General features: G+C 54.2%; 1 protein-coding gene across 3 annotated transcripts in view; it reads right to left on the reverse strand.

Annotated features, from left to right (window-relative positions):
• The window catches only part of PRDM16 (PR/SET domain 16), a 339,606-nt gene that overhangs the window by 166,010 nt on the left and 154,452 nt on the right, over positions 1–19,144 (reverse strand). For all 3 annotated transcript variants that reach the window (XM_043923447.1, XM_043923449.1, XM_043923446.1), the window contains exon 3: positions 13,066–13,116. In XM_043923447.1, the coding sequence (XP_043779382.1) occupies positions 13,066–13,116 (51 nt within the window). The remainder of the gene's footprint in view (positions 1–13,065; positions 13,117–19,144) is intronic.

Below are 19,144 nucleotides of genomic sequence, written 5' to 3' on the forward strand. Positions count from 1 at the left end.
CTTACGCTCAGCTAATCCATGATGAACAGCACGTCAGACTCCTTTATGCGATAATTTTCCATTCCTGCAACGCACACATTTCTGTGGCTCATACTCTGAATCTTGGCCATTGCTCAGAGACAACAGAGGAGAGGTTCCAACACACAATAATAAGTCCTGCCTTTTATGACTTAATGTATCAACACTGTACTGGAGAAATATCTTGTTAACTTGGTGAGAAGGGACCGTTGGCCAGTACGGCCCCGGCTGTCGGGAGTTGTGTCGGCTGGAATGATGCGTCCCATCAGCAGATGGAGAGCTGGTGCTGAAGGTGAGACTGTTCAAAGGAGATGTTATTAAGTGAGAAAATGATGCCCTCATGCCAAATCTGGTAGGTTAAGATTCCCATTCCTTCTGGTGCAAATCAATTTGTTATCTTCACAATTTCTCCCCATCTATGCCAGGGGCCGCTAAGGAGGAATGGCCCAGAATAACAGCTCCTTAGCATCACCAAGGGCTTCCCAGGTGGCTCAGTGGTAAAGAATCTGCCTGCCAATGCAGGAGACACCGGAGATGCGAGTTTGATCCCTGGGTTGGAAAGATCCCCTGTAGAAGGGAATGGCAACCTACTCTAGTATTCTTGCCTGGAAAATCCTATGGACAGAGGAGCCTTGTGGGCTATAGTCCATGAGGTCACAACAAGTTGGACATAACTTAGCGACTGAACACACAGAAGCACCAGCCTATGGATAAGGACAAGCCCATGTGACAAGATGGGGCATTTTTGCCCGAAATGCACAGCGCAAACAGCACAAGAGGCTTACGGAAGCTCGTCCACCACAAGAGGAGTGTCTGACCTGAAGCATTGCAACCGGGCCTCCCCAGGGAACCGGGGACAAAGGACAAAGGCTATGGAAGCCCCTCTGCACGGGTGACAGGTCTCAGAACCTGAGCCGTGGGGCGGAGATCTGCTAGAACACAGTCTGCTGTCTCCAGCACCGGGGACAGCGTCCTGCTCACAGTAGGTGCTTGGGATCCATCTGTTGAACCGGTAGCTCCATGGTTAAGCATCCGCCTGCCAGTGCAGGAGACAAGGTTCCATCCCTGGGTTGGGAAGATCCCCTGAAGAAGGAAATGGCAACCCACTCCTGTATTCTTGCCTGGCAAATCCCACAGAGAGAGGAGCCTGGAGGGCTATAATCCATGGGGTTGCAAAGAGTTGGACACAATTTGTCACAACCATTTGTTGAAGGCATGAGTGAGTGAATGAGTGAATGAATGAAGGGTGTTTTGAGATGATGCAGAAGTGGATAAAGCACCAGTGATTCTCTAAACAAATCAATAAGGTTAAGTGAGGTTATGCCCCCTAAACAAATAGCCTCTGAGATGCAGAAACCTGACCAAAGCTGCATTCCTGCTGCTTGCCTGGTGTGACGCACAGGGCAGCTCTGCTCAGTCATCTGGAGTTATCCAGAGCTTTCTGGGTGCAGTGTCTAAGCTCAGAGACCACTGCAGGGTATCCTGCTGGCCACTGGTTGCTGAGCTAGACGTCACCTGCATCTCTCATTGCCACTGGCCAGATGGCTCAGCCTACCACAGGGCAGGCAGAAGGCCCAACCTACCTCGGTTCTGGAAGGCACAGTCACACACGTGGGTGAACAGCACTGATGGAGCCCGCAGGAAGGCAGGGGGAACCCTGGACCACAAGGAGATAATAACCTAACTATCGGGAATGCTCCCTGTGAAACGACCATGGTCACCAAAGCATTAGGTCCTTTGCCACTTAGAGTGTTGTCACAGATCAGGAACCATGTAAGCACTTTACTCAACTTATCATATTTAATAACGAAAATATCCCATACAGATACTATTTTAAAAAAATCATCCATTATATCACCACAAAGAGTGATGTTACTATTTTTGTATATTTCCTTCCAGACTTTCCATATTATGTATATCCTTATTTTTGAGTATATATTTTATATAAGATGTGTGTGTGTATAATACACCACTTTCTGAAATCCTTTTTTAAAAAAGTAATAGCCATTTTTTAGATCAGTTTTCGGTTTATGGGAAAACGAGTGGAATGTGCAGAATTTCCATGCACCCCCTGTCTCCTCCCTCATCTCCTCCCATTACCCGCCACTCGCTTCTCCTATTTTTATCATCTTGCATTAGTGTAACCACTTAGCCAATATCGATACATCATCTGTTCAAGTCTCTGATTGTCACTAGGGTTCATTCTTGCTGTTGTGCAGCTGGGGGTTTGGATAAATCCATGATAACATGGATCTACAAGTATGGTATCCTACAGCACCACTGCCCTGAAAACCCTCTGTGCTCCTATATTCACCCCACTCTCCCACTAACCCACCAATATTTCACTGTTTCCATAGTTTTGCCTTTTCCAGAATTTCATGGAGTTGGGATGGTATCACATGTAGCCTTTTCAGAGTGGCTTCTTTCACTTAATAATATGCATTTAGAGTTCCTCCATGTCCTTCTGTGGCTTAAGAGCAAACCTCTCTTGTTAATGCTGGTATCTGAGTGACTCTTTCAGGGACGTGTTTATCCTGCCTACCTCCGTCAGCCTCATGACCCATCCGTCAACGTCAACCAGAGGAAGCCTGGCTGGTTCCTCAGTCTCCTTCCCAGATGCAGGCCTCCGGAATTCCTGCCAACAAAGCGACCTGGGACATCTCCCACAACCAGCCCGGCATCGCTTTCCCCTGGCGACTTGCACCGAGCCTCCTTCTGAGGACCAGAGAGTCATTCTCAAGGGTTATGAGCCTCCAAGGGATCTGTGGAAAGGCGGAGTGGAAGAGCTGCACCCATGAGACAGACTGCACAAGGGCAGCGGGCTGGGCTTTGGTTTTTCTTTTTCTTTTTTTTTTTTGGAGGGGGGGGGGCTTTGGTTTTTATTCTGAGCTTTGCCACAGGCTCCGTTCTGTTTCCACATACCTCGAGTAATTCTCCCGGCTTCAGCCTGAGCCTGGGAACTGGCCCTGTGTCAGCCCCAGGGCTACCTCCTCCAGGAAGCCTGCTGCCATAAACGCATTACCCCCCCACCCGTCTACTGTGACTACACCCCTCCAGTGGGAGGCAGAGAGCACTTTCCCATCCTGTGTGGTTGGCCTCAGCGGGTATGAGCAGAACGGCCATGGACGCCATCTGAGCCTGGACATGATGTTGATGTGTGTCGCCTCCTCCTTCTCTCCTGCCATCATCACCAAAACAACACGCCCCTGAACCCCACTGGACAGGGAGGAAACTGGACCCAACCATCAGCTTGGAACCAAACCCAGCCGAGCTCCACCTAGGTCAGCCAACTTGCACATGGGTGAGGGTCACCGAGTGTTGTGTTAAGGGTGTGGGGTGGTCTGTTACACAGTGCCATTGTGTAATAGCTGACTGATAAACCAACTTCAATTATTCCAGCCCAACACACTCTTGCCTTTCTCTGAGTTCATTCATATTTGGTGGTTTAGTTGCTAAGTTGAGTCCAACTCTTGAGACCCCATGGACTGTAGTCCGCCAGGCTCCTCTGTCCATGGGATCCTCCAGGGAAGAATACTGGAATGGGTTGCCGTTTCCTTCTCCAGGGTATCTTCCCAAGCAAGGGATTAAACCTGGCTCTCTTGCACTGCAGGCAGATTCTTTACCAACTGAGCTATGAGGGAAGCCTTTCACTTATATTTATCCAAACCCAATTCCTGAAGGAGTGTCTAGATGAGCTGTGTCTCCATGTCTGGAGGGAAATACACTGTATAACGTGAGACTCAGGGATACCTGCTTTGGGGTCATGTGGCTGACCCTGGAAAATCCCTGGCTTCTCCACTGAATCCTGTGGCCTTAGGCAACTGACAAACTGTCTGCAACTTAATCTTCTATGCAGTGAAGTGGGAGTAATAGTACCTGGGGGAGACTGGGGTAAATGAGTGGACGTGTGTAAAGAGCCTGGCAGGCTGACAACAGGGACCACAACAGTGGCCAGAACACCAGCAGTGCCCAGGTCCCAGGGCTTGTGGTGGGAGGGGCAGCCTCGCTGGGGGCAAGCGAGGCTCAAATTCCACTTTCCCTCTCACGTGTCTGCTGTCCTTCTTCCCCAACACCCATCCCGAACCCCCAGCACATCAGCACAAGGCACCGTCAGCCCACAGCAACGTGAGCCCGAAGCTGCCGAGGGAGCGGGGCAGAGCCTGTGGGCTCAGGACCAGGTGCTGGCCAGCCCACAGGCCCCTCCCCCAGCACCCACCTGTCCCTCAGCCACCTGTGCCACACACCTGTGCCTTAGACACACCTGTGCCACACCTGCCTGTGCCTCTCACACCTAAACTCACACACCTGTGCCACACACACCTGCATCACACACACCTGTGCCACACACACACCTGTGCCTCACACACACCTGGGCCACACACACACCTGTGCCTCATACACACACCTGTGCCTCACACACCTGCATCACACACACCTGTGCCACACACACACCTGTGCCACACACACACCTGCATCACACACACCTGGTCCAGACACACACCTGTGCCTCACACACCTGTGCCTCACACACCTGTGCCACACACACACCTGCATCACACACACCTGGGCCACACACACACCTGTGCCTCACACACACCTGCATCACACCTGCTTGTGCCTCTCACACCTGTGCCTCACACACCTGCATCACACACACCTGCGCCACACACACACCTGGGCCACACACACACCTGTGCCACACACACCTGCATCACACACACCTGGGCCTCAGACACACCTGTGCCACACACACCTGCATCACACACCTGCATCACACACACCTGGGCCACACACACACCTGTGCCTCACACACCTGTGTCACCCATACTCAGGGAGCCAGCATCACATCTCACAGAAGTCATGAGTGGTGGTGACCTGAGTGGCCAGTGGCCCTGCCAGATCCCTAGGCCTGCGGCAGCAGGAGACTTCTCAGGGCGGGGCGGTGGCAGGGGTAGGACACAGCCTTCCCCAGAGTTACCACCTGCCAAGTGAGCCTCAGAGACTCCCCCACGCAACCCCCATGGGAGGACGAGGCCCTCCTCGCCTAGCTGAGTCCTGGGCCAAGAGAAGCAACGGCAGCCTCTTCGGCCCAGGGGCCGCCCAGGGCCCTGCCTGGAAACCACGTGCCCACAGGCCCCAAGACCTTCGCAGAGACACCATCAGAGGCACAAGGGGACCTCAGGAAACTGGCCCTCCCCGGAGGCCTGGGTGCTCTGTCCACACCCCAGGGGGAAGTGACACACAGCTCAAGGAGACCAGTGATGGGACGGGCCCCAGGGTTCAGTGCACCCGCCCTGCCACCCTTCACCCTGGAGAGGGACAGGCCATCTTGACAGTCAGTGTGTGTAAAACCAGAAGTCAACCTTACACTCAGACCGATAACAAGTGCACTGATGAGCTGCCGGCGGGTCTGTGGAGCAAAGGTGAGTCTGGAGGCTTCCCGGTGCCGCGGGCAGAGGACACGCCCTGGAGCCAGCAACGGCCATGGACACACATGTGTCTGCCTTCAAAGCAGAAGACGCTGAGCAGGCCTCGAGCTGATATATTTTTCTCTCCTAATAGCACGGCACAATTTAATTAACTCACCATTGCACCCACCTGAACATGATGGAGTTATTGACACCACCATCTGCCTCGTATAAAGCCGGTAATGTGGACAGTAAATCCTCTTCATCGCCCGCTAACAGCAGAGCCTACCCCTCCCAGCCACCTTCCCCCGGGCTGTCTGGCATGGGCTTCCAGGTCACCCCAAGATGCCAGTGTGGTTCCCAGCAAGCAAAGAGACCTCTGACCTGCTGCAGGTGGTGTTGTCACCATCTCAGAGGCAGGTGTCTGCTATGGGGCCCAGCCCCTGGTGCCCCAGCTGGTGCCATCCAGGGCCGAATGGCCCCCTTGTCCCACAACAGCCACAGGGGCCACAGGCCCCACTGTCCATTCAGCAGGCCTGGCTCTGCCCAGAGCTCTGCCCATTCGCTATCTTCTCAACACCCAGGCCACACAGGGTGCTGGAGACTGTGACTATCATCTCCCTGGTTACAGAGGAGGAAACAGAAATGCAGAAGTTCAAGGCCCAGGGTCACAGCATCCAAGGCAGAGCCAGGTTCAGGTGTGACAGATCCAGCCCAGCCTCCCCAGGTTTCCAGTGAGAAGGAGAGGGGCCTTTGTCTACTTTACGGGTAAAGCCCATTTTCAAGTTCTGAATTTGTCCTTTGAAATCAGTGACACTTTATCTGTCCTGCTTTGAGGTTTGAGCAGAGGGTCAGCAGGGTGAGGAAAGGGCCTGACCACAGAGAGGAGTCCCCATGTCACCAGCTCCCGAGGAGGGTGTTCTGCCTGCTGGGCTCTGGGCCACTCATGCCCACCTCCCTCCTCTAGGACCTCCATCCCAAGCTGCAGTCCAGAAGTCTTTCAGCAGGTTTCATAAGGGCTGCTTCAGTAGGAGAAAGAAAATCGGTTCTGTGCTTTCTCAGCAGCAAAAAAGAAGAAATGTGCACCTCTCATTCCTCCCCCCACCCCAGGCAAGGTCCTCAGGGTAGAGTGGGTCTGTCTGAACAACTTCCCCTCTCTCTGCCTGCTCTGAGTCCCTGCCCCCCAAGCTGAGGGCCAGTCCAGCTAAGATAAAGCCTTCCTCAGATACATATGTCTACAGTAGGTAATAAACTACTGCAAAGGAAATATAATACCTGCATCTCTTCCCAGCTTGATCTGATGGTTTAAGCTGATTTCGGGTACCCCTTGGGGGGAAGGGTAAGTAAAATCAGCCCAACTGTTGGGGAGACAGAATACAAAAATTCACATTTAAAACATCGGCACCCAGCCTAGACCTGCCTGTAACTCAGCCTCCACCTCCCTACTGCTGTTGGCCCATTAATCACCCTTATCTGCTTGGGGTGGGAAGGGGCCACAGCACCACCGCCATTCCCGCCCCCACACCCGCCCGCCAGAGGCCAAGTTCAGGTGCTGTGAGGTGGCCAGAGGGCAGAGTCCATCGGGGGCACTGAGGTGGAGGCTTTCAGGCTGTGGCCCCTCCCTCAGGCTAGATTTTCTGCCCTGCCCCGGGCACCAGAGTCATGCCTAAGGGCCTCTTCAGATAAGCCTCTACAGTCGTGAAAAAAAGAGGCCTCCAGGAGGGGCCGGGGGAGGGGTAAGAGCCAGACCTGGGGCTGGTCCCCAGCGGCTGAGGGTCCCCAAGGCCACCAGCCCAGAGCCGCCTTCGCGGGAAGGGGACCAGTGGGGGCGGGGCTTTCCGACTTTCTGCGTCTTGGCCCCATTACACCTCTCCACTCTGCAGCCTTTGATTCAGCAAAATCAAGGATGCAAACTTCTTAGGAGTACTTAGTTTCCATGGCAACCGAAGCTGACCTCAACATTATTGTTCTCAAGAGGGGACTGACTTTACTATATGTTCATTCACTGAATTAATGGACTCCCGGCCCTTTTATCAGCAGCCCCCCGACAAAGGAAAAGGAGGCCTGTCTCCGAAGGGCTTTCAGCCACTGTCCAGCCTTTGTCCGGGGCTTTGCTGGAACGAAGTGAGTCTATTCAGCCTGAGATTATCAAAATCAACTCGGAGCTGTCTCCGTGGCAGCTAAACACACTTTGATTTCATAAAGACATAACCGATCCCACATGCAAATTATTAATTGTGAGCCCAGGCCTCTTAGGGCTTGGGACTTTGCTGGAATTTTTTTCAGGAAGAACTTGCATAGTAGGTAAACAGCGATTGAATTCTAGCACCTGGGTGGCTCCTAGGTGTTGCAGCCTGGGGTGGGGGGTGAGGGTGGGGGGGATGGGGGGTGGTGGTAAAGGGGAACAGAAAGGATTTCTAAAAGTAACCTTGCTGGCACAGGCAAAGCCTAACAGGGACAGTCTGGCTTGTTCCGGTCCCAGTAAGACCGACTGACTGGGACACATGCTCCCCGACCCCTTGTCCTGGAGCCTCGGGGCTGACTGGTCTCCCCATCTCTTGTTCCAGCCACAATCCTTCCCTCACCGCTTGCCTTCCTCGCCCTCCAGCCACCTGGAAAAGACCTTAGCTTCCTCCAGGGGAAAAACAACGCAAAGGGAATAAACCACATAGAGGGTCATAGATCACAAACACCTGGATAGTTTGTGTGCTGGACTCAAACCCCCAAGGCACAGCCTGGTGGCAGCCTGGCTGAGACCTGGGGTGTGCAGCCTTCTCAACTAACTGCTGCACAAGACACTTGGCCGCTGCCTGTCCATCTCTGCTCCCACCTGCCTGGTCTTCTGGCTCCTGGCCATCTTTATTAGTCCCCAGGTTCCCCAGGGAGGGACCCAGGAGACCTTAGGATGCCCCTTACCGGAGGCTTTTCGCCTGGGTCAGGTGGTAGAAAACACACACGTACAACAGCCCAGTGGGACAGGCCAAGGTCCTCACGTCCAAATAATCATTTCGAGAATTATCGTAATTATCAATCCATCACCCTATTGGAGAACGCCAGGCTGGGCTATCGGATGACTTTTATGACCTGTAGCATTTTGTGCGGAATAACAGGGAGAGATTTATGGACTCATCATGGTCCCACTCCAACAGCAGGGCTTTATTAGCTCAATTTATTTTTGACTTTCCCTCCAAGCCTTGAGCTCCCCATCCCTGGCCTAGCTCGCTGGCTGAGGTGACTCCAAACTACAATGCCTCTGGAGCTGCACCTGTCCCGGTTCAGACCTCAGCCCCACGGATGCGAATTCCTGATTCATTTATTTATTTTGGAGAGGCAGGGGGTCAGTGTGGGTAGAGAAGCAGGGGAGAAGAAAACACAAAAATAAAAAAAGAAAAAGGTCATTTCCCTCTGCATTTTCTGCCTGTTGTACTGTATTAACATGTCCTTCCTTTTCAAGACGGTCAAAGAAAACAAGATAAAACGAGACAATGGGGCAGCCATTGGGGGCCTGGTGTTTCCCCCTTTCATATCACCAAAGAGATTGAATCAAAATTCTTTCAGCTGATACCATCTCCCCGGGTGGACTACACTCTTGTTAACGGATAAATTCAAGCCCTCCAGAAAGTCAAAGAATAAATTTAAGCCTTTTGCCAAATGTCTATCCTATTGGATTTTGATAAGACGGCCATTGAGTCTTAATAATGTCTTCCATCCATTTTCAGCGGGCCCTTAACACAGCTCTTTATTTGTCCCCAAAGCCTCTTCGCCCGGCCTTTTTATTTCAGGCTCTGGCGGGCTCTCCAGGGAGCCAGGCGCCCCCAGTGATGGATGGACAGCTCCTAGATTATCTCCCGCAGATGTTTGCTCTCCAGGAGCCCCGGGCTTTCCCTCTAAGTAAACAGAGACTAAATAGAGTCGGCTGCAGCCAGCAGTCCCAGAGGTCCTGGCCTGAGGCTAGAAAAGGCGATGCTGCTGGACCTGCAGCCAAAGTGACTTTTGGAGGGAAGTGCGTGAGCATCCGGAACGCACACCTGGGATGAGTGTGGGGCAGCCTGGCACCCAGTGGAGCAGGAGCGCTTGGGCGTGCTGCACACAGGAGGAGGGGACACAGGGAACCAGTGGGCGGTGGAAGGAGGATGCAAGAATGTGAAGATAGGGGGCAGGGTGGAGGTGGGGGAGGAATGGAGAGGGACTGGTGGCACCACAGGGGGCAGCAGGGGGGACTGGGGGACAGAGGGACACAAGAGACCAGGACAGGTTGGGGATGGAGGCAACCCGAGGGAGGGGCGCAGGAGGGTTCTCAAGGCAGGGCCAAGCCTGGGGCCGGCTCCCAGGCTGCAGCCGCTATCTCTCCAATGTGAGCCCAGCTCTGCACCAGAGATCCTGGCTTAGAATCCTGCCTCCCCTGTGGATATAGGCATCACCAGCCTCCCTGGGCCTGGATTTTGTCCCCTGTAAACTCTGACAGGTAGAGTCCACAGCCTCTTCAGCATCCTGGTTCTTTAATACCAAGAATTTATAACCACCGCTTCCTACAAAACATCACCCTTTCTGCATCTGTTGTGTCCAGCCACTGATTGAATTAATTAGCCTTAGTTACATTTCACTGAGGGTTTCCCTGATGGCTCAGACAGTAAAGAATCTGCCTGCAATGTGGGAAACCTGGATTCGATCCCTGAGTCAGGAATATCCCCTGGTGAAGGGAATGGCTACCCACTCCAGTGTTCTTGCCTGGAGAATCCCACGGACAGAGGAGCCTGGCAGGCTACAGTTTATGGGGTCCCATGACGCTGATAAAGAGCAGAAAGTGTGGTTCAGTGAATCCTGAAGTTGGAATAAGTGATGCTCAGAGGTGTCAGCTGGCCAACCCCAGGCTACATAGCCTCAGCGCTTCCCTTGAGGACCTTAACGTCCCCAGATGTATCTTTGGAGGAGGAGAGGCCCTGTTCAGCCAGACACCAAAATCCTAAACTACAAGACTGATAAATGGGATCTATCTCCTATCACCAAGGAATACCCTAAATTAGTCCTTAGCATGCTGAGGCATATACGGTCCTCTCATGTAACAAGCACATGTGCATCTCCAAAGCTGTAAGGGACACAGCTGCGACCTTCCACTTGGAAAGAAGCTCAAGAGAAGTCTGCACTGACTGTCCTCTGGCCCCCGCTACGGCACCCCAGCTGCCTTTGCACCTGAGTCTCTCTCAGCACCTCCTTCCCTCTCTGGGAAGTAATCAAATGGCTCCAGACACCAGGTTTAGGTTTTGATCATCGACCAACATAACCCAGGGCACCCACCCCATCACACTTGATGCCCCAAATGCCTCACACTAAGTTTAGTGTGAGGATGAGAGAGTCCGGGGATTCAGAGGAGCACTTCTCCATGAGGGCAGGGGTATCAGGGGAGGTGGACAAAGCCTTAGGGCGGAGCCTCAGGGGCCGGGCACGGGAGAGAGGCTCTCAGAGCAACCACAGCCCTGGCACCTTCGGCTCTGCTGCCCGGCACTGGCCTCTCCCAGCTACTGTAGCTGCCATAGGGGTCTGGTCTGGTTCTGTGGGCACCCTTCCAACGGGCCTTACGAAGGTTCGCATCTGAAGGGAGGCTGTGCCAAGCTGGGCAGTTGTGAGCGGGTCCCTGGCGGAAAGGCGCTTGTGCCCACCCCGTGAGGAGCTCTTGGAAGGATGTCTGGGCCACAGTATCCAAGGCCCGCCAGCTCCACCGTTTGTAAAAAGGAGAGGCCACATTGGAGGCAGCACCACCTCAGGGGATAGAGGATGCATCCCTTCCTCCTCTCGACCTTAACCTTAGACCCTACCATTTGACCTTCTGCCTTGAAGCTTGTCCCCAGGCTGGACAACCGACTTCCTGACCCACCTCTCACCTCCCGCCCTGTGTGAGCTTCTTCTTAGCGGGGAAGATGGAGGTTCCATGTTCCTTTAAGTAGCTGAGAGACGAGCTGACTGTGGTTTCTCTGCGTGGGGGGTGGAAGCACTTCAATTCTCTGAAAGCTGTGAAAGGCGCAAGGAAGCTGCTCAAGTTGCTCTGGCCACCTCCTTCTTTAAGAAAACAGAGTTCACTCCCAGGGTCAGGGTGGGGGTTGGGGGAGGGAGAGGGACATGGCAGGGATTCACTTTGGGGCCTGCGGATGCATTTCCAGGAAGAGAGGCCTCAGGCCCCTGGGCAGTGGACAGGGAGAGGACACTCTGTCCCAGCTCTGCTCAGACATAATTTCCCCCCGGGCCAGACACAGACGCACTATGGAGACAAATGAGGCCGAAGGTCACCCCTGCCAGAGGTCACCCCTGCCAGAGGTCACCGCAGGGTCAGACCACATCCCCCATCACATGGTTTTCTCTGAAATCAATGTCTCTGGGGTTGACCCTAGTGAGAAGGGAAGGCCTCGGCTCTTAGGACTCAGTCCCCTGGGATGGCAGTTCCCCCAGTTGCCCCGACCCTAACCAGCCAGCCAGACACAGGAAGAAAGTCACAGAGATCGGCGGAACCAGCAAATTGCTTTCTTGTCACTTCCAGAGCCAAAGAGGACTTTTCATGATGACAGCAGTGTATGCTCAGGCAGTTTTTGGACCCTCCTGGGAGGGGGGACAGCACCTCATGAGCATAGCTCGGCGATCCTGACACTAAGAAAACAGCCCCTGACAGCAGCTGGGTAGCCTTGTGCTGACCCATCATCCCAGACGTCTGTGCTGTGCTGACTGATGTGGTCTGGGTACCCTGAGAAGATGGACTCTCTCAGCTTGGTCTGTACGATGCTTTGAAGTCAAGATGCCAGGAGAAAAAAGGCTATTTTAATGCTACTGAAAAACCCAAAGACTGCATCAGCTTCCACATGTGTTTATATCTGTGTGTTTGTGTGTCTGTATTGTGTGCATGTCTGTGTCTCTACAAGTGTGTGTCTATGTGTTTGTGTATGTGTGCATGTGTTTTTCTGTGTGGATGTGTGTGTGTACATGTATATACTCATGCAAGGATGGCCCAAATTCTCTGGATGTTGAACTCTAGCTGACAAATGGCTTCGGGGTTTGAGGTGATTTTCCCCTCCCCTCTGCTGTCTGCCTAGCATGCACATGCAGGAATGTGCCTGCCTGCGGGTGTGTGCTTCCCTGGGGTGGGGGGCTGTTTTTCTGGGCCTGGCCCACTGTCTGGGCCTTTCGGATCTTGTGTTTGTCAAACGGTTGTTACCCATCACCAGGGGACAATGCCCACATTGACACTTTTTATGTCGACCAACGCTTTGCTTACTCAACAAGGTGCCTGAGCCATCTTTGGAGACTGAGTACAGCGAAAGGCTTTGTTGAATCTGCAGCCAATTGTGCTTTTCTTCTCTATATTCTTTTCATGTGAGTATCCAGTGAAGATATTTAAATAAACACAATCTGCATTTATTTCATTTCTATGCAACTGACTAGCCCAAAGCATTGCCACACGTACAGGGCTCGCCTTGGTTCTCCGGAACCAGGTTGGTTCTGTGAAGCGAGCTGCTTGCTACCTGCTACACCATGAAAACCAGCATCCGTCTTGATCCCTGGGGAATCCCGCGCTCGACCAACCACAGATGGCCTCACACTCAACCAGAGTGCAGGCTCGACAGGAGGGGAGAAGGCGCAGAACCAGCTTGCCTACCTTTTGGATGCAGCCCTCCTGCGATGACACCTCCGCATCCGTCAGCATTTGCTGCAAAACAATTTGGAAACGGGTTGTTAGTTTCCGACTGAGCACGGTCCTCGAGCTACAGTGGGCTATACACATGTGGGCAGAGCAAGCGAGCTCTGAAATAATTGGAGTAAGGCAGGTGGCTTCTCCATAATAAGAGAACTGGGGTCCTCCCCGATCACAGGGAGGAGCCACACTGTGGAGCTCACTGTGGTGACTGGGTACAGACTGCACGTGTGGTCAGGGGCACTGTGGTGCTTGAAATAGGTAAGGGACTCCTTCCTTATTTCTTGGAGTGAGCCCCTACCCCAGCAGTGGGCAGTGGCGGCAGCAGGAAGTCTTCTCTCCTCCCACCACCATCCCACCCTGGGATGGTGGACTTGGGGCATGGACATGGACTTGGGGCATCGAGGAAAGTGCTAGCCACCCTGGGTCTTTCTTCCACCCAATGGCTTCGACTTGGAGCTTTCCTTGGCTCAGCTCTGAAGAGCTGTAGCATTTTGCCTGGCTGGCAACTCCTCCTCAAAACCACCCAGTTCCACTCCAGAGGGTGACGTTTCAGTGACGGGTCCCAGAGTCCTTTCTAAGCTATGCAAACTGACAAATTAGCAGCATCAACAGGACTTTCCCTTTTGGATCACAAGTACCCTGCACAGACACGTATATAAATTTGTGATGTCGTTTCCGTAAGAATAGAAACCAAGATGGAAACCAATATTTGGAGAATAAGAAGAGAAATGGGGTCAAACCCAGGGGTTTTTTCCCCCTCCCCTTATAATGACACCATTGCTTCTTGAACGACAAGCTCGGAGCAGAGTGCCTGCCAGTGACCATGCAGGTCAGGTCAGAGGACCAAGACGCTCCGTTCCAAACGCTGGCAGATCTGCCCAGACTCAGCTGTAATAACAATAAGTCATATTTTTAAATGTTGAGAATTCTAACCAATTGGGGATTTTATGTTTCTTTTAATAGATTCTGAAATTGTGGTTTGGAATGCGACTAGGAGTGAAAACAGAGAATGAGGCAGAAGAGACAGACACGGACACACCAGGAAAGTCTCTCCAGGAGGGCCAGCGAGAGGTCAGGTACCTAGGTACTCAGGCCCTACTGGACCCGGGTGGACAGGCCCCGGGGGAGACAAGCTAGCTTCAGACCTGGGGGCTTAGCTCTGCCAGCTGACAGGCCAGTGAGGCAGTCCTCTTGTCTGTCTGCTTTTCACTCCCAAATTCAGAGCCAAGAAGGTTGGCTGGAGCCCGGTCAGCCCTGGGACAAGAGGAGAGAGGCAGACTACCTGGGTCCCAGGAGAGCCTGTGTTGTCCAAGAAGAGGCCATGCCCCCCAGGGAAGGAGATGGACCACTCTCCTCCTCCAGGTTGCTCAGGCCTGCACCCCGTCTGGAGACCCTTGTCAGCATCACGCAGATTTGAAGGTTCCAGCACGGGCCCCAAGTCCTGCAGTTCACCCACTTGCCCCTTATGACAGGGTGGCTTGAATCAGAGGGAGAAACACTGTGTGTTAATTTTTCTAAGCCTCACAGTCTCCAGGGCCCAGGGCAAAACTGCGGAAGGGGCCACCCATCTGAGCGACTCCCCTTCCCGGATCCTGTCCCCTTGTGAAGGACAAAGCAGGTCCCCACCCAAAGCCCGCCATGGAGGAGCCCGAGCCTGAAGACCTGGCGACGTCACTCCTCGTTGCCTTGCTGCTGCGACCCCTCCCAGGGAAGGGGCCTCGGAGACCTCCTGCAGAGACGCCCAGCAAGCATGCTGACCACCAGGCCACTGTCCTGCGGACACTGAGGAGTTGGACTTCTCAGCCGGGCCCAGCTCATGGCACTGCCACAGTCGCTATTGATTTGGGGGGCAGCTGGAAACTGGAGGCTGCTTTTGGGAGACAAGAGTGTTCAGAGCATTTCCTGCGCATGGCTAGAGGGCCTGTGCTGGTAGCAAAGCTCCAGGCTTGGGGTACAGAAGTGGGTGTTCCAATGGTACTATCCCTGAAGGTCAAGATGCCAGTACAACACGCGGAGCAAGAGAGATGGAACAGAGGAGGCTCTCAGTGCAGGGCCAGGCTGGTGGGACCAGGCACATGAGGGTCTCTCTGCTGCTCCTTTGAGCCTGGCCCTGGGCTCCCCTTGGGCAGGCCCAGCTTGGGGTGCTTCGGCTGCAGAATGGAGACCCATCCAACAGTGCGATACAGAGAGAGCTTGGGGCATTAAGCCCAAGCTGGCCGACACTCCCATACAGAGGAAGTCAGCCTCCTGCCAGGAGATGTGAGTGGGTCCCAGGACCATCCTGTCCCGGCAACTTCTCTCTGCCTCCCCCTCCCCCTGATGTGATGGCCACCTTGGCAGGTGTGACCACCATCACCCCTGCTCCTCACTGACCCTCTGACCTCGGGTGAAAGTCTGCCTCATGCACCCCTTCTGGAGCCTCTGTCCCAGCCTTCTCGCTGCCAAGTCCACCGCTTTGCTGAAAACCCTCTTTATTTTGCTTGCCGAGCCCTCGGCACAGGCACTGCTGGCCAGCCAGCTGTTGGCAGTGGTGGTCTCTGCTCTCAAGCCCGTCTCCGCACCAGCAGAAGTATTAGGTGTGTTTTGATTAAGTAGTTTAGCCAAAAAAGTGAGGTTTGACCTGGAGCATTTGCTTCTCTCAAGGGTCTTGGTGCCAGGACTGAGCTAAGTGGGATTGCTCAAAGCATCTTTTTTTGACTCTTAAAATAAATAGCCTCTGTTCTCCGAAAAGTCAGCCCAGAGGAGACACACATACACAGACATCCATATGCTCACAGCTCTGGAGTTCTGGCATGTCCCCTGAGGGGGCTAGGCTTTCTGCTCGGTGTCACAAACGAATCCCAGAAGGTTTCTCTCCCTTCGAAATAGTCTGTTATTAAAGGATCTGAAAACGTACACACAGGAGGAAACCCAGATAGAGCTCCGAACACGTGGCTTCCAAAACCAGAGAGAAGCAGATGAAGTGCCCATTCCTCCAGTCCGGCCTGTGGTCCAAGAGGTCATCAAGTGTTCTCACTTACTGACCTCTTCCTCTTGGCTTTGAAGCCCAGGCCTCTCTACCCTGTTCCTCTCTGTCCAATGCTAAAGCCACATTTTTACCCAAAGAGGTGTGTCTGTGTCTAGAAGTGGCTAAAAGTTGATTACAAGGCCCCTCCCCTTGAAGGGGCCTCTGTGGGCTGGGCTAGGGCCATCTGTGCAGGTCATTGCCCAAGGCTGTCCTGGGAGGCAAGGCGGGGGCCCCAGGGGTTGATGGAAGGAGCCCCCTCCCAAGCTGGCCTAGCCCTGAGCCTCACTCTGCCACCTTCCAGGAGACTGGGGGACACATTCCGGGCAGACAGGTCAAGCCTGAAGCTGGTGACCACCACCCCCAGCCCGTGGTGAGCTGCTTTGGACCACACATGGCCTCCCGTCATAGGAGGGTTTTAGACCAACTAAGCAGTGCCCTCAAATGGACCCAATGAACTGCCGATCAGAATCCATCAAACCTCCCGGTTGCCAGGTCATCTTAATTCCTGCAAAGAATGCCCACGGCCTCGCGTGTGCATCCTCCCTTCTTGGGAAGATGAGCTTTCTCAAGAACAATTCTCAGGCTGTTTTCTGACCAAGTCCAAGTCCTACCATGATAGCCACATTCCCTGATGTAAATGCCGCAGTGGCCGGCGCTGGGCTGTAGCGGTGACCGGAGAACGGTGCAGGCAGTCGTTCTGGGAGCCTCGGGTGGGGGCTCTGGGGGGTTGCTGCTCGGGCGCCTCCAAGGCGGCTTCCCCGTCCTGCTCCCGATAGCCCCATCTGGGTGCAAGCTGGGGTTACCCCGGCTTTAGAGATAGGAGACAGAGTCTTGGGAGTTAGAGCGACAGGGCAAAGGTCAAAGAGCTGCTGGGGTGCTGGCGGCCACATCCGAATCCGGCCTTCTGAATCCAGAGGAACAGGCTGGGAGGCTGCCGGGTGGTGCGTTGGGTGGAAGGGAGCCACACACTGACCCTTCCGACCAGAGTCACACCTGAACCCCAGCCAGAAGCTCGCAGGAGCCCCCTGCCACCCCGCCCCCCCGCCGGGGTGTGGCCTGGGTGGTGTCCTACTGGCAGCGCCCCCGGGAACCGTCAGGGCAGTTAGTCACCGGCCAGCCCACTCTGGCTCCCAGAGCAAAGGCTCCAACGGTGTTGACACAAACTCTTGAGCTCTCAACTGGGAGCGGGTCATATTTATTTATTTTTTGCATTAAAAAAAAAAAAAAAAGGAGAAAAAAAACCCTCCACTTGGCTGTGTTTGAGCTACAGAAATGATTTTTTTGAAAGGCGCCTTGGACACTGTTTTTCGCTTTTATGGCTAAACAGATACTTCTCAGTTCTTTCAAGTGAGATCCTACCCAATGAATGGAGACTCTCTCTTTACTCCTAAGAAAAATATTTACACAGTCAAGTACTGCACGAAAAAGGACCAGGCTCCTTCAGAGGGCCCGGCCTGAAACGCATATAGGTCTCCTCCGCAAGCTGTTTACATTCCCAGCCCTGCATCTCCGCCCTCCCCTCCCTTCCCAGGAGGCACTTCCCAAGTCTCCTGCTCAGGACCCTAAAGTCGGGGTATTGGGAGCCCCCCCATTCCCAGATCAGACAGGAGGAACCAGCCCAGCTTGAGTGATAGTCAAGTCCTACCTTGCCTGCTTTCTCTGTTGGCCAACAAAAAACCCGAGCCCCGTGCAAGGGCTTTAGCTGGACTCACCCCAGTTTCCCCAGACCCCCCACCCCCCGGCTGGCCAGGAGTGGGGGCCTCTGTCTCGACCTCTGTGGAGTGGCAGGGCCTCATTAGGACAAGTCTGGGGCGGACGGCTCCTCCTGGCCTGCACGGCCCTGCATGGCCCCAGAACTCTGGGCATGGCTTGCTGCTGTCAGATGTGCCCAGAACACTCTGTCCACTGGCAACTTCCCCCTGGACCACGGGCACAAGCCCCTCTGCCACACACCCTGACTGGCCCACGGCTGTCAGGCGCCGCACCTTCCCTTCTCCGCAATGGACAACTGAGTAAGTGAATGAATCTCTCCCCCCACACCAGGTTTATGGTCTAATCTGCCCTGGGCCCCTCAGAGCCTCCTTCCAGAAGCAGCACTGGATGCCTTTGGTCTGTACTGCCCCCTGGAAGGCGCCTTAGAGACGTTCAAAGAAATCTTGAAACCACGTTGATTCCAGTGTCAGCTACTCTGGGGACGAGGCAGTGGCTCAACCCCACTCTGTCCTCCAACAACAGCAGCAAGAACACAGAGGACCCCCAGAATGTGGGATTGGAGGGGAGCAGGGTGGGAGGCAGGGGCAGAAGAGCTGGCCTGGGGATGGGAAGCGGCCACCAGGTGCAGACAGGACCTAAGGTGCACCATGGGTGTCCTCGAGTCCCAGGTGGGGGTTCAATTTGCCTCTGAGGGAGAATATGGATGCGGGTGCTGGCCGGCAGCTGGGTGGGGGGCAGGGAGCAGGGAAGCAGGGAAGGAAGAGACGGGGGAGGGAGGGCCACCTTGCGTAAGGCCTGGACTCGACATGGTTTCAGTTCATGGGCCTTCCCTGCTCAACTTGTGCTGATGTGCTCTGGTGGGCTCTGGGGTGGTGAGGGGGTGGGGTGGTGGTGGGCTGGGGGGGCGCTGGACAGAGCTCAGGCACTGGGCCCCATTCCCCACCACCAGCTGGGGACCTGGAAGAGGCTGCCCAAAGGAACACCAGTGAACACAGCAGAGAACAGAGGACTGGGAGGGCTGGGTGCCATGGTGGACTCACTGTTGTGGTTCAGTCACTAAGTCGTGTCTGACTGCAGCCCTGTGAACTGCACCACGCCAGACTTCCGTGCCCTTCACCATCTCCTAGAGCTTGCTCAAACTCATGTTCTTTGAGTCGGTGATGCCATTCAACCATCCCATCCTCTTTCGCCCCTTCTCCACCTGCCTTCAATCTTTCCCAAGATCAGGGTCTTTTCCAATGAGTCAGCTCTTCGCATCAAATGACCAAAGTATCGGAGCTTCAGCTTCAGTCCTTCCAATGAATATTCAAGGTTGATTTC

This window comes from Cervus elaphus, chromosome 14 (assembly GCF_910594005.1).
Source record: "Cervus elaphus chromosome 14, mCerEla1.1, whole genome shotgun sequence".
NCBI classification, from domain to species: domain Eukaryota; kingdom Metazoa; phylum Chordata; class Mammalia; order Artiodactyla; family Cervidae; genus Cervus; species Cervus elaphus.